This window comes from Dromiciops gliroides, chromosome 3 (assembly GCF_019393635.1).
Source record: "Dromiciops gliroides isolate mDroGli1 chromosome 3, mDroGli1.pri, whole genome shotgun sequence".
Classification (NCBI taxonomy): domain Eukaryota; kingdom Metazoa; phylum Chordata; class Mammalia; order Microbiotheria; family Microbiotheriidae; genus Dromiciops; species Dromiciops gliroides.
The window spans coordinates 446,835,855-446,850,619 of NC_057863.1; the positions used below are offsets into that span (position 1 = coordinate 446,835,855).

Below are 14,765 nucleotides of genomic sequence, written 5' to 3' on the forward strand. Positions count from 1 at the left end.
ATCATTTGGACAGAACTGCACCATTGCTGCTCTTTTATGTGGGTCCATTTTATAATTTAGCAGCCAGTTTGGCTGTTCCTAAAGTTGTCTTTTACAGAATACTCCAGATTTTGAGTTATTTCATTCAGGCACTGTATATTTTGAGTGGTCATTGTTTCAACTCTGATTTATTATTGATCTTTCAGGCCCACAGCAGCAGAACTTTTAAAATGCAAATTCTTCCAGAAAGCCAAGGTAAACTGCTTCATAACCTCACAAGTCAACCTGCTCTTTTGAGATGATGTTGAATTTCTGTGCTGCTTAGTTGATTTTAACTGGCGGAATGTTTGTTTTACAGAATAGAGAATATCTGATTGAAAAGCTGCTCACGAGGACACCAGATATAGCACAGAGAGCCAAAAAGGTAAGGTCCTTCAGATGGCACATCCCTATCGGAGTTTGTTCCCTTGAAAGAAGTGGATTTCCTAGGGAAGTGAAGCCACTGTCTCATGCAAAGGTGGAACATGTAAAGGGTGACTTTTTTTTTTTTTTTGGCACAGGGCAATGAGGGTTAAATAACTTGTTCAGGGTCACACAGCTAGTAAGTGTCAAGTGTCTGAGGCTGGATTTGAACTCAGGTCCTCCTGAATCCAGAGTTCGTGCTTTATCCATTGTGCCATCTAGCTGCCCCAAGACTGATTTTTGTAGTTGATAATTTACTAAAAACCCTTCTTTTTTTTGCTGACAACCCTGGTCATTTTGCTGCTTGGTTGTGTTTTCACATTGGAACAACTAAAACCCACCTGTTTTTGTAAAAGGCAAAAAGAAGATTGTGGGAAAGGAGACAGAAACTGATGGATAAAATGAGGCATTAGGATTTCAGATATCCCTGAGCACCATTAGCATTGTTGATAGGGCATTAAAGGGTGAAGTCATGCAAGTTTTCTAATATAGTCTTAGATGACAAAAATCAACCTGGTTGGTTGATTTGAATGAGTTCCAGGCTTTGGGTATTTGCTTATCAAAGATCTGGAGCCTCTTTGCTGTTAGACCATCTTTTTATTGTTATGGGCTGATAAGAGGAATTAAAATAATTTTTACCTGGAACCATAGTTTTAAAAGTGACTTGGCCAGGTTTGTCTATTACAGATTTTGTGCTGGTATATTTGAAGGTTTTATTCTGTGTTTGACACACAGTCATAGAGAGATCATTTATTTTAAAATTAGAGGAGTTATTTTTAAAAAGTGCTAATTTTCTACATATTTTGCTTTTTATGAGATTCAGGAAAGTATGATTTTGGGTTATTTTCTTTTCTATTTTAGTAGTATGGTAGAAAATGGTCTTTTAAAGACGGGCTAGAATTAAGTTATTTCAGTAAGACAGTTTCCAGCTATTGTCTGTAGGAATAGCCATCATTTGAACATTAACCTCTTTTAATGCATTTTAACATGACTGAATTTAACTGATGACTTCAAATTCAAGTTTTAAAGCTTTTATAAAAGGGACTTGAAGAACTAATCTGGTAGGACTTTAAGTTATAGTATTGTTGCTGAATTTCTGTCCTGAGTTCTTCACACTGATGAAATCTTGCATTTGGACTTGGGCAGGGAAAGCTTCATTTCAGAGGAATTTATAGGGTGAGAAGCAGATAACTAGAAATCTTTACACACCCAAATAGATATAGATTATCTGTAAAGTAAACTTGTCAGCAAGTATAAATTGTATCAATCCATGTACCTTTTTTTTTGGGGGGGGGGTGAGGCAATTGGGGTTAAGTGACTTGCCCAGGGTCACACAGCTAGTAAATGTCAGGTGTCTGAGACTGGATTTGAACTCAGGTCCTCCTGAATCCAGGGCCAGTTCTCTATGCACTGTACCACCTAGCTGCCCCAATCCATTTACTTTTTAAAGTGTTTTCCTTATCCTCATTCATGGAATTCATAGAAATATTCTAAGAATAAAATAATAATAACATGATTTGGTATGAATGTTATTTGACCTGGGGAGTGATTGGTTGTTTTCAAGTCTCTGTCTTGTGGGTATTTTGATTGTATAGTAAATAGCCCTTTTGGTTAAGAGAGCATTGTGTCCGAGGATTCTAAGAAGAAAGTAAAAGGACTTCTTTCCATTCTCACAAAAATAAATTTATTTCAAAAATCACTGAACTATTTTGTTCAAATTTAGAGTTAGATACCTGTATGAAGTGCCTCAAGCAGTGGCCTGCATTCCCAAGACAAAATTTTAGATAATGATCTCAAGGAAATGGAATGTCTTTTATCTTTACATTCTATGTACTTTTCATTTATTTTCCTCTCTGAGGAGAAATAATGTCTGCCACAGTCTTTCTTAGCTTAGGTGGCATGGGAAGAAAGTAAAGGAATTCATTATAATTTTGAAGTGAGCTAGAACCAAACCATATTTGTTAGCAAAATCTACTTTTTGTGGACATAATAATTTTTAAGAAAATATTGAATAGATGGCATGATATGTTTGTTGGTTGAATTGATGAATAAAATTGAATACCCCAAAACACTTTTATCTTTTGTGTTAGATTCACTGATTAATATTGTTTCCTGAAGCAATTTCCCCTTGGTAATTTAGAATTATGGGGGTTGCATTTCTTTACCAAAGTGTTTGCTGAGTCATCGTTGTAGTTTTTTTAATGAACATATATTTGTCCCCGCTTCACATTAAAAGTTGCATTGGAAAATTCCACACTCCTCAAAATGAAGAAGTAATAATAGATTTTGGTAAATTCAGTCATCTATATTAATATTTTCCAAGGAAATGTTATTTATTGATCAACATAAAATGAAGTACGTATTGTTAACATAATTTTGTTTCTAGTACCTCATTAAAGCATATAGGATTAATAGCTTTTTTCGGGGTGGGGGTGGGGCAATGAAAGTTAAGTGACTTGCCCAGGGTCACACAGCTAGTAAGTGTCAAGTGTCTGAGGCTGGATTTGAACTCAGGTACTCTTGAATCCAGGGCCGGTGTTTTATCCACTGCACCATCTAGCTGCCCCCGGATTAATAGCTTTTTTAATTAGAGTGGCAAAAACATTTAGCTGAATGCTTTTCTTATAATCAATTGACAAGCATAATGTGTATGTACCTGTGTGTGTGTGTGTGTGTGTGTGTGTGTGTAAGATGACAAATGATTCTAATAAGGTATTTTGTTAGGCTTATTAATAAAACATTTGGATATAACTTAACTCCCCATTTTAGGAGGATGTAAAATGAGGTTTAGATGTAGTTTTTTCAACCACATCCTCTGTCATTTAATTGCTGTTTTATTGTATTATTGGGCAAGTCACTTGACCCTTCTGGGCCTCAGTTTTCTTATCTGTAAAATGAATTGGGCTGGATAAACTTCAGGGTCACTTCAGCACTCACATTTTGTGATTCCAAGATTTTAGGACTGTCACTTAAGTTTTGTGCTTATTTTCTCATCTCTTAAAATGAAATATGGCCATTGAAATGAGAGCTACAATGATCATAAAATCATATATCCTCATGATAGGAAGGGACCTTGGAAATAATATAGTCCAACCCATACTTGAGTAAGAATCTTTATAAAAATAATTATAATTATAAAATCATCATATCATATATAATTCTTAGGCTATTTTATCTCATTCGATTGTCACAAAAACCCTGTGAGGTAGGCCCTGATTTTACAGTTGAGGAAATTACAGCTCAGATGGGTTAAATGATTTGCCTCAGCCACACAGCTAGTAAGTGTCTGAGGCAGGATTCCAATAAAGATCTTCCTCATCTCAGGTCCACTGTTTCATCTGCTACTGCCCCTCTAATGTCTGTTGCCTTTTTTATAATGTACTCAACAAATAGTCATTTAGCCTCTGCTTAAAGGTATCCCATGATTAGGAATTTGTTATCACTTGCTGTGTTGCCCGTTTCATTTTTAACAGCTCTCATTGTCAGGGGGATACATTGTGGCATAGGGTAGGAGATCTTAATCTAGTATTTGTGAACTGTATGTCTGTGCATGTGTATATGTATATCCACACATGTGTATATACACACCTATATACATGTGTATATATACACACATAAATACCTACCGACATACTTAGATATACATGTGTATAGTATATCTACACACAACAGTATTTCAGTATATTTGGTTTCCTTTTCAGTCTTAGGTATTTTATTTTATGCATTTAAAAACATTATTCTGCGAAAGGGTCCATAAGCTTCCCCAGACCAATAAAGGTTGTAGGGAGAGATGGGGATCCATCCATGATCGAGAAAGAAGAGTAAGAACTCCTGGTATAGCAGATAGACCTAGTTGTTGAGTCAGGAAGAGGTGGAGTTAGGATCCTCTAATGCTTATTAGCTATTTGATCATAAGCAAGTTTCTTTGTTTTTCAGTGCCGTCATTATTAAGACTAATATTTAAAGATGAGTTGCTGTTTTTCATTGTTGGAAGGAGTTTCTACACCAAGAATTTTTTAGACTATTGTATTTAACCTTCCCTTCATACTCTGTATTCCTCTCCCCAAAATAAACAGAACTGAAACCTCAAAAACAAATCATCAGGAGATGTTACTTTTCTTATCTGAGGGCAAGAATTCTTCTTGCTCCTGACAGCCTTTCATATGTTTTAAGAAAACTGTCGGGGCAGCTAGGTGGAGCAGTGGATAGAGCACTGGCCCTGGAGTCAGGAGGACCTAGGTTCAAATCTGGCTTCAGACAGCTAAGGCTTACTAGCTGTGTGACCCTGGGCAAGTCACTTGACCCAAATTGCCTCACCAAAAATACAAACACCACCCCCCCCCCCCAAAAAAAAAAGAAAACTGTCATGTCTCCCTTTATTCCTTTATTGACCCAGGTAAAAATCCCATCCTTGATACCATCCATCAGTTGTCATATGCTACGATTTTCCAGTCCTCTTACTGTCCTGGCTTCTCTGTTCAGGACTTGTTCCAGCTTTTCAAAGAACTTTCTAAAGAGAATGCACTCTGGTTTGACAGTCTTCTAAAATGGGGCACTTCAATATGCTATAGATATATAAATGTATGTATGATACATGTATATATATATAGATAGAGAGATAGGTACCTATACAGTCACACAATGCCAGAAAGAGAGGAGTGGTAAAGAAGAACTTAAATACAAAGAGTATGCACCTTGTAATTTTTTTTTTACAATGACCTTTCTTAAAAATGTTGTTAATCTTCTTCTCTTTGGCCATCTCTGTCTCAGCTTATTATACAGTATTTTATAATATCATAGGATAATTGATTTAGATCTGGAAGGGGGTCTTCAAAGCCTTCTAGATTAAATCCCTTATTTTATGAGAAAACTGAATAATTGCCCAAGGTTAGACAATTTTCTTAAATTCATCGTTCTGCCTCTAACTTGTTTCTTCCATCCTGCATCACCTTGTATAGTATTCAACTGTGTTTTGGGGGTATTATTTCTTTATTGGGTTCTCTTCTGCCTTTTTTTAGTGAAATCATGCGACATTACTATTTCTTTGAATTGTTTCATCTCTTATTTAGGCTCAGCTTTTTTTAGTTGAATAACCCAGTATGTTCCAGTGTTTTATGATCTGATTCTTAAAAAAAAAAATATTAGTTTGCAATGCAACCAAAAAAGCAAATTTTGTTTTTTGCATATTTATGTAAGGAGATCATTTGCTGAGGTCAGTGTTGTGACAATAGGAGTTTTCTTTTTTTTCTCTAGAGAATGTGAAATCTTCACTAGTGTCTTTCTAGGACATGACTGTTCCTTTCTTCATGTCTGAAGTCCTTACAATGTGTGTTTGTGTCTGTGTGTGAGGTGAAACTTGAACCCAGCTCTTCTCACCTGTGAGACTTGTCCTCTATCCATTATGTCCCTATCTCTAATTTATAATATTGATAAATGATAACAGTAAAAGCAAAAATATACCTGTAATGTGTTTTGCACATCTTAGGGTGGGGAATTCCCTATAAATGCAAAGCGATACATTTTGAATGGTTGTATGACTGCTTCTCATAGCTGGCTTGTCAGTAATATGCACATTTCTTCTTTTGGGGGGGGGCGCAGGGCAATGAGGGTTAAGTGACTTGCCCAAGGTCACACTGCTAGCAAGTGTCAAGTGTCTGAGGTTGGATTTGAACTCAGGTCCTCCTGAATCCAAGGCTGGTACTTTATCCACTGTGCCACCTAGCTGCCCCTCTTTTTTTTTTTTAATCATGAAAATATTTTATTATTTTCTAGTTACATATAGAGATAGTTTTCAACATTTGGGTTTTTTATTTTTATATTTTTATTTTGCAGAGCATTGAGGGTTAAGTGACTTGCCCAGGGTCACACAGCTAGTAAGTCAAGGATTTGAGGCCGAATTTGAACTCATGTCCTCCTGAATCCAGGGCCAGTGCTTTATCTACTGCACCACCTAGCTGCCCCCTCAAGATTTGTTTTTATGAGATTTCTAGTTTCAAATTTTTCTCCCTTCCTCCCCCCTCCCCAAGACAGCAAGCAATCTGATATAGGTTACATATGTACAATCACATTAAACATATTTCTCCATTAGTCATGCTGTGAAAGAAGAATCAGAGCAAAAGGGGAAAACTTCAAAAAAGTAGAAATAGTATAGTTCAATCTGCATCTAGATTCCATAGTTCTTTTTTTCTGGATTTGGAGAGCATTTTCCATCATGAGTCCTTTGGAACTATCTTGGACCATTATTGCTGAGAAGAGTCAAGTCTATCACAGTTGATCAACACACAATGTTGTTGATGCTGTGTACAATGTTCTACTGGTTCTGCTCTTCTCACTCATCATCAGTTCATGTAAGTCCTTCCAGGTTTCTCTGAAATCCACCTGCTCATCGTTTCTTACAGCACAATAGTATTCCATTACATTCATATACCACAACTTGTTCAGCCATTTCCCAATTGGTGGGCATCCCCTCAGTTTCCAATTCTCTGCCACCACAAAAAGAGCAGCTATAAATATTTTTGTTCATGTGGGTCCTTTTCTCTTTGGGAAAAAGACCTAATAGTGTGTATTGTTGGGTCAAAGGGTATGCACAACTTTATGGCAATATGCACATTTCTTAAAGAAGGCTATTTTTGAATGTTTTTCCTTTTGAAAAACTTTAGTGAGCTCTGTGTACCTGAGTTCATGCCAAAGCGAGGTAAATTAAAACTTTCTTTCTTTGTCATTTTGACTGGAAATGGACACAACTTCAACTTTAGATGATTGTTTGCCAAAAATCTTGTATTGGTGCTTGAAACAATCCCTTAGGATTCCTGTGAGCAAGGGTGAGATTAAGCAGGCTAAGATTGAAAGTGGCTGTGCTTGTCCTACTCAGTTACCACTAGGAAAATACTTTAATCACTCGATTCAGTAAATTAATTTAAGATTTAATTGGTAGTGTGCCATCAGTTGTCTTAGGTGCTTAACCTTGAACCTAGTGATATATCAAGTCAGTAGCTTAGTCTTTTGGTGTTCTTGGCTTTCTTATATTCTTTTTTCTTCATCTTTTTGACATCATGCTCCTTCTCCCTCCTCCTTTCCAACAGCCTCTGAAAATGAAATGTTGATAATAATTTCATACTGGTTCCTGATCTTGACAATTCAACTCCAGATTCTGTACATTTGTACAGACCTTCTTTGGGCCTGAAATTTATTTCATCCTCACTTCCTCCTTTCAAAATCCTTGTTTTCCTTGAAACCTTAATTAAGGTACATCTTCTTTTGTGAAACCTTTTTTGATCACCCCCCCCATTTTTCCCATTAATTTTTTTTAATAAACAAAAATCTATTTTCTCTTCCCCTCTGCTTTTTTAGGGGAAAAAATAAAAGAAAAAAGTCTCATAACAAATATGCATAGTCCAGCAAAAAAAACCCAACCCAAACAACTTATACTGGCCATGTCCAAAAATATGTTTTATAATTCTATACCCCGAGTCTTATCATTTCCCTGTGAGGCAGCTAGCATTATTGGTCCTCAGATCATTGTGTAGATCAGAGTCCTTAAGTCTTTCAAAGCTGTTTGTCTTCATAGTATGATTGCAATTTATGAATTGTTCTGGATCTGCACACTTCACTCTGCCTCAGTTCATATAGGTATTCCTAGATTTCTCTAGGAAACTGACCCCTTCATCATTTCTTATAGCACAGTAATATTCTATCACATCCATGTTTCCTATCTTGTTCATCTCTTCCCCGATTGCTGGATACCACTTAGTTTCTAGTTCTTTTCCACTATACCTCTTCCCTTGTTATTATTTTTCTTACTCTCTTTAGTTTTTCACATACTGTATTTATTTGTGTTTATTTTATGTCCTTCCAGTAGAAGATAGGTTCCTACTGAGCAGCAACATTTTTGTCTTTGTGCCCCCAGTGTCTTGAATGCATAGACACTGAATAAAACGTGTACTGAATTGAGTTGTTGCTCTCCCTTCTGTTTAATGTGTAAACTGATCTATGAATTTCCCCTTTTTATTTTGGTAACTTCTGGCTTAATTGTCTTCAAAATTCATCACCTTTCTCCCTCTCTTTGTCTGTTGAATTTTCATTGTTGTTGAGTCATTCAGTCATATCTGACTCTGTGACTCCAGGGGTTTTATTGGCCAAGATCCTGGGTTGGTTAGCCATTTCCTTTTCCAGCGTGTCCTCACTTTACAGATGGGGAACTGATGCCAATAGAGGTTAAGGGACTTGCTCAGGATCATAGAGCTAGCAAGTGTCTGAGGTCAAATTTGAACTCTGATCTTCCTGACTCTAGGCCCATACTCTATCTGCTGTACCACCTAGTAGCCTAAATTTTTACTTAGCCTTTAAAGACCATTCTAAGTATTAAGGATAACCCACCCTCTGCCCCATACCCCCCCACACACATGCTAGGTGAACATCCTTTCTTGTTTCCATAGCATTGAGTATGTCATTCCTAGTGGTTTGTGAAGCACTCTACAAATCTTTTCATTTGATACAACCGCTCTGAGAGATAGGTGCTTTTGTTATCTCCATTTTACATTTGAGAAGAATAAGGCATAGAGGATTGTCCAGAGTTACACTGCTAGCAAGTGCCTGAGGCTAGTTTTCCTGACGCTAGTCCCAGTGCTCTATTCACTGTGCCACCTAGTCACCATCACACACTCCCTATTCCACCTCCCTGCCCCCCAATTAAAGAAAAGGAAGGCTCCTATTTTCATGGAGCTCAAATCTGGGTGAAGAGCACACCTACACATATATATGAAATAACTATAATAAATATGCAACATGTAGTTAGCCTAGAAGGGCAAATGTAGAATTGATTAAGCTAAGTACATGAGGGAGTGCAACAACTACTTGATAGCCAAAGAAGGAAAGATTCTTGCTGGGGTTGGGAAGAATGAAGGAAAGGAGAGGGGGCAATTATTCAAGCTGGCTTTTGGATAATCAGTTAGGGTTTTGAGAGTTAGAGACTAAGGAAAAGAAAAGGGATTCCCAAGCAAAGGAATGACATACTCAAAGCTATGGAGGCAAGAAAGGACTGTCAGTGATGGACAGCAGACGTTTATGAGTTTAGAACACATGAAGGAGAGTAGTGCAAGATAAAGTTTGACAATATCATGTTGTAGAGGTCTTGAACACCAGACGAAGGCATTTAGAATTTATTTGATACACAGTAGGAGGCCACTGAGAAGTTTTGAGGAGAAGAGTTTTGGTCAGATTTGTACATAACCAATATTAGTGTCGCCACATGTGAAGGATGGATTGGAATGGGGAAACACTGAAGATGCGGGACCCATTTAGGAAGTTGTCATAGACCAGAAGTGTGATTACAAGGGACTATACTCGTATTCCTGTCTTCAGACTCATGGAAGACAACTTCACCAGGATGACCAAGAAGCTGAGGGTACCTGGAATGGAGTGAATGAGGGGAACAATGTTGTCATCATGATCAACGTTTGTTTGGTCCCATGCCAATGAAGATCAAATAGTCCCAGTGCAACAAGTGTAGGCCCAGGCCCAGGCCCAGGAGGAGGAGGAGGAGGAGGAGGAGGAGGAGGAGGAAGAGGAGGAAACTATTGGAATATATTACTTTTTAACCTGTGCTTTCCAGAACAATTAATTAATTAAAGTTAATTAGTTAAAAAAAATTAAGTTTGTTTAAAAAAACAACACAAAAAAAACCAAGTGGTTATGCTTGAGTGGTGGCAGTGGGAAAAGATAGGATGTGAAGGGTGTGAAAGATATGTTAAGTTAATTGCTCTTAGAATTGACAAGGTTGGGGTCAGCTAGGTGGTGAAGTGGATAAAGCACTGGCCTTGGATTCAGTAGTACTTGAGTTCAAATCCAGCCCAAAGACACTTGACACTAGCTGTGTGACAATGGGCAAGTCATTTAAACCACATGGGAGTGGGTGAGATTGGCCAAGGGAAAGAATGGAAGCATATTGGATGGCTTAGCTTCCTTTAAACCCCAACCAGAATCCCTACAGGAAGCCTTTACTAAACCTTAATTCTAGTGCTTTCTATATTTCTTGTTTCTCCTGTATTTAGCTTTTTTGTCCATATTTGTTGGCTTCTTGTTTCCTGGATTAGATTGTGAGCTTCTTGAGGGCAGGGACTGTCTTTTGCCTCTTTTGGTGTCCCCAGGGGTCATTTCTGTTTCCTTGTATCCCCAGTGCTTAGCAGAGAGCCTGACATGTAGTAGGCACTGAAATACATGCTTATTGACTGAGAACGAGAGTTAAGGAGAAAACATTGAAGGGAAGAGGAAGAGGAAGAGGAAGAGAAAGAAGGGCCGCAGATTCTGTAAGAGCTGGAGTCAAAGTAACTGGTTCTTTTTCTCTAACCTTTGGCCGCTCACCTTCAAAGCACAGTTAAGCACTCCACTCTTCAGCCTGTGTGAATATGGAGGGCTTCCATGACAAGTTTCTCCTGTTGATTTTGGTAGCCTATTAGTTTTTGTCATAGCTTAGGTCTCCTCTTATCTTCCTGCCCAGTGGATAAAATTAACTGGTTATCCCTACATTATTCACAGTATCATCATCAAAATGTGATGTTAGCACAGATAGACCTGTCTCAGGTCTTTGGGGGGTGGTGGCTGATATAACCTCATGTGCTGACTGCTGGCCTGTGGTGTCAGGCCTGCTTGTCTTTATAGTGAGACTTTGCCGGATTATAAGCTGAGAACTATATGATCATGAATAGTTAGATAATTTGTCATTTTAATATGTGTCACCAGGCCCATTGGTTCCTCTTTTAAATTTGGGAAAATAATATAGACAAGTTAACTTAGGTAATCAAGTGAGCTGAAAGAAAATGTTCTCTAAGGATACTACATGATGGTAACTGTAATAATTGTAAGAGTTGTAGAACACTAGTCCAAATTGTGTGTGTGTGTGTGTGTTGGGGGGGGCCTGTGTTTGTTTTCCTCTTGACTTCATGACTCAGAAGTATCTTGACTTTTCTGTCCTTCAATTTCCAAACTATAAAGTGGGGATAATATCTGTTCTTACCATCTCTGGAATGCTGTGAGTGTTAATGAGATTTGATCTGCCCTGCGTAGACTAAAAGGTGCTGAGAACGATGCTGACGGTGAGCCAAGAGAACAAGGTTAAATGCAGTTAGAGTAACTTCCCTAAGCTTCTCCTTGTGGAAGAGAAGAGGTTTCCTGTCCCATGTGCTTCCCATGTGACCCTCCTCAGGCCCTCTTCCAGGTCTCTTGGGGACTTTTGCTTTTTGCTGTCTGTTTTTCTGAAACTCATTCTCTGTGGGTTGTAGCAGCCATGTCATTAGCAAGAACCTTATGCCAAGAGCCTAATAGTATATCAGTCTTGGAGTTTGTTTGAGAGGTGTGTGTGTGTGTGTTGGGGTAAGGGAAGCAAGGATATTAAGGGAAATGTTCTGTTTCTCCTTCATATTATCATCTTATTATATTTTCATGAGCTTTAGTATCAGTGGAAAATAATTGCTTGAGCTATTTTAGCGAGAAGCAGTGTAGCCTAGTGAAAATAACCTCAGGCTAGGAGTCAGCACACCTATACTCTGGACCTAGTTCTGCCCCTTAGTGGCTGGGTGACCTTGGGATCAAGTCACACAGCCTCTTTGTCTGGGTTTCCTCATACGTAAAACTAAATTGATGGTAACTGCTTTGTTTTCCTTACAAGACTGTTATTGTTGTTTGGATATAATAAGAGAGTATTTTGGGGGAAGAAAGTAAAGTGCTTTGTGACTGCACAGTGGCATTGTTATGCTGAGCCATGACTCAGAATTTCAGATCTGGAAGGGATCTTTTCAAGAAAATGTTAACTGATTTCCCCAGTTATTAGTGAGCCTTGCCCATCCCAATATATATATATATATTTTTTTTTTTTTCCAATATATTTTTTAAATGTGTGTTTCCTAGATTTATTTTTTCTGTGACCATGTTGACGTCCCCTTGTAGAATATTGGCTCCCTGAGAGCAGAGACTGTCTCCAGTTTTGTATTTGTTTCTCCAGAGCTTTGATTAATTGATTGATTGACCTCATAAGCCATCTGATCCAGTCTATATTTGAAGAAGAATCCTCTTTACAACATCCCAGACAGGTAGTCATTGAGGCATTGCTTGAGCTCATCTGTGAGGGAGAGCCCACTGCTTCCCAAGAGAGCCAGCCCATTCTACTTTGGGGTAACCCAGGCCATTTGCTTGCCCTACCCCATTGTGTTCCTCCCTCAGTGGAGGCCATTCATTGGGAGACTTAATCCATTCTTCATTGGTATTAGTATTGCTCTCCATGGGGGAAGCTATCCTAATTGCACTTGCCTACTCACCAGTAATATAGTGCATTCCCTATATCCAGCACAAAACCAGGCTTTCCAGCTGTCCATCTAGGACATTTTGTTTAGAATGTAAATTTATGGAGGGCAAGGAATGGCCTGTGTTTGCATTTCAGACCCTTGCACTTCCTTCCTTAACTCTTTTTTTCTCTTCTTTCTTCTCCCTCCTTCCAATATCTTCCTCCCTTCCTTTCCCTTTTTTCATTCTCTCTTCCTTCCTCCCTTCCTTTCCTTCCTTCCCTCCTTAAGTCTAAATATCCTTATCCACAATTTGTACAGGTTGCTCCTGGTTCTCCCCTCTGGGGCCAAGCAGAATAAGCCTAATCGCTCTTCCAAATTCCAGGGTAGTTAGGGAGCACCTGGCTGCTGCACTTAATGAATTCAAGTCACCAGGCCCAGATGAACTACATCCTAGGGTACTTTAAAATCTGGCAGATGTGATTGCTGAGCTGTTGGCACTGATAAACCATCTTGGCCATAATTCTGCTGAGACAAGGTCAGGGACTTAAAGCTTTGCTGAGTGTAAAGCTTTGCCCTTTGTCCAAAGAAAAAGGGAGATGAAGGGAATCTATAAACTTAGGCCAGTGAATTTGACTCAGGGAAGCATTGACATTAGATTGACTGTTTCCATAAGGGGGATTGGATAACGCTATTTTGGCATAGGTTGGCCTGATGGGAATATTCTAATATTTGTGAGCTCACAAATTTTAAATTAAGAACCCAAAGCATTCATCTCCCTCTTATCCTTAAATATTCTTCATGTTCATTGAATCATCTTAGAAAGTAAACTCAAGGGGGGCAGCTAGGTGGCGCAGTGGATAGAGCACCAGCCCTGGAGTCAGGAGGACCTGAGTTCAAATGTGGCCTCTGTTACAATTTTTGTCAGTTCATCCTTGGGTTGGGAAAATCATGAGGTATTCCTCTCTTTGAATAATTCTATGTATAGTGAACATTTGTTGAGGGGTAGGAGTTTGGGGGAGAAGACTTCCAAAGTATGGAAAGAGGAGTTCAGACTTCTAAGTCTGATTGGAGTTAGAGAATGCAGGCAGCTAGGTGGCGCAGTGGCTAAAGCACTAGGCTAGAGTCAGGGAGACTCTTCTTTTCTGAGTTAAAATCTGGCCTCACACACCTATTAGCTGTTTGACCCTGAGCAAGTCACTTAATACTATTCGCTTCAGTTTCCTCATCTGTAAAATGAGCTGGAGAAGGAAATGGCAAACCACTGCCAAGAAAACCCCAGATAGGGGCAAGAAGAATTGGATTTGACTGAGAATAACTGAACAGTAGCAGCAAGAGTACAGGCAGTAGGGGTGGCTAGGTGGCGCAGTGGATAGAGCACCGGCCCTGGATTCAGGAGGACCTGAGTTCAAATCTGGCCTCAGACACTCGACACTTACCAGCTGTGTGACCCTGGGCAAGTCACTTAACCCCCATTGCCCCGCCAAAAAAAAAAAAAAGTACAGGCAGTGGAAAAGAGGTGATGGCATTGTTTAGAGCAAAGCTTCTTAAAATGTGGGTCACGACTCCATATGGAGTGGCATAATTGAATGTGGAGGTCATGAAAAATTTGGCATTAAATGTTTGATTTGTATACATATTTTATATACTTATATACCTGAGATCACGTAAAAAATTCTTGGGCAAAAAGCGGCTGGGAGTGGAAAACATTTTAAGAAGCCCTGGTTTAGAGGAAGCATAGTATAGTAGAAGGAGAACTGAACTTGTCAAGTTTAAATTTCAGCTCTGGCACTTACTCCTACCTTTGTGACCCCATGAACCTTTGTTTCCTTATCTGTAAAGTGGGGATAATACAACTTGTACCACCCACCTGCAGTATTATAAACTGTAATGTGCTTTTGGAACATGAGTTAACTATTTTATAGTGGGTTAGGTGATAGTGACGTGCTGAATGAGCTTGTACAGGTTTGTGAGAGATAGTTGTTAAATTTCCAGTGTAACCATATACACTTTGGAAAGCTGTAAATATTACACATCAGAGCTTGATTTATT

At 38.7% G+C, this 14,765-nt stretch overlaps 1 protein-coding gene across 2 annotated transcripts in view; it reads left to right on the plus strand.

The window, feature by feature from the left end:
• Positions 1–14,765, plus strand: part of STK39 (serine/threonine kinase 39) — a 323,317-nt gene that overhangs the window by 154,456 nt on the left and 154,096 nt on the right. For both annotated transcript variants that reach the window (XM_043998694.1, XM_043998695.1), the window contains exons 9-10: positions 186–234; positions 338–403. In XM_043998694.1, coding sequence (XP_043854629.1) covers positions 186–234; positions 338–403 — 115 coding nt within the window. The remainder of the gene's footprint in view (positions 1–185; positions 235–337; positions 404–14,765) is intronic.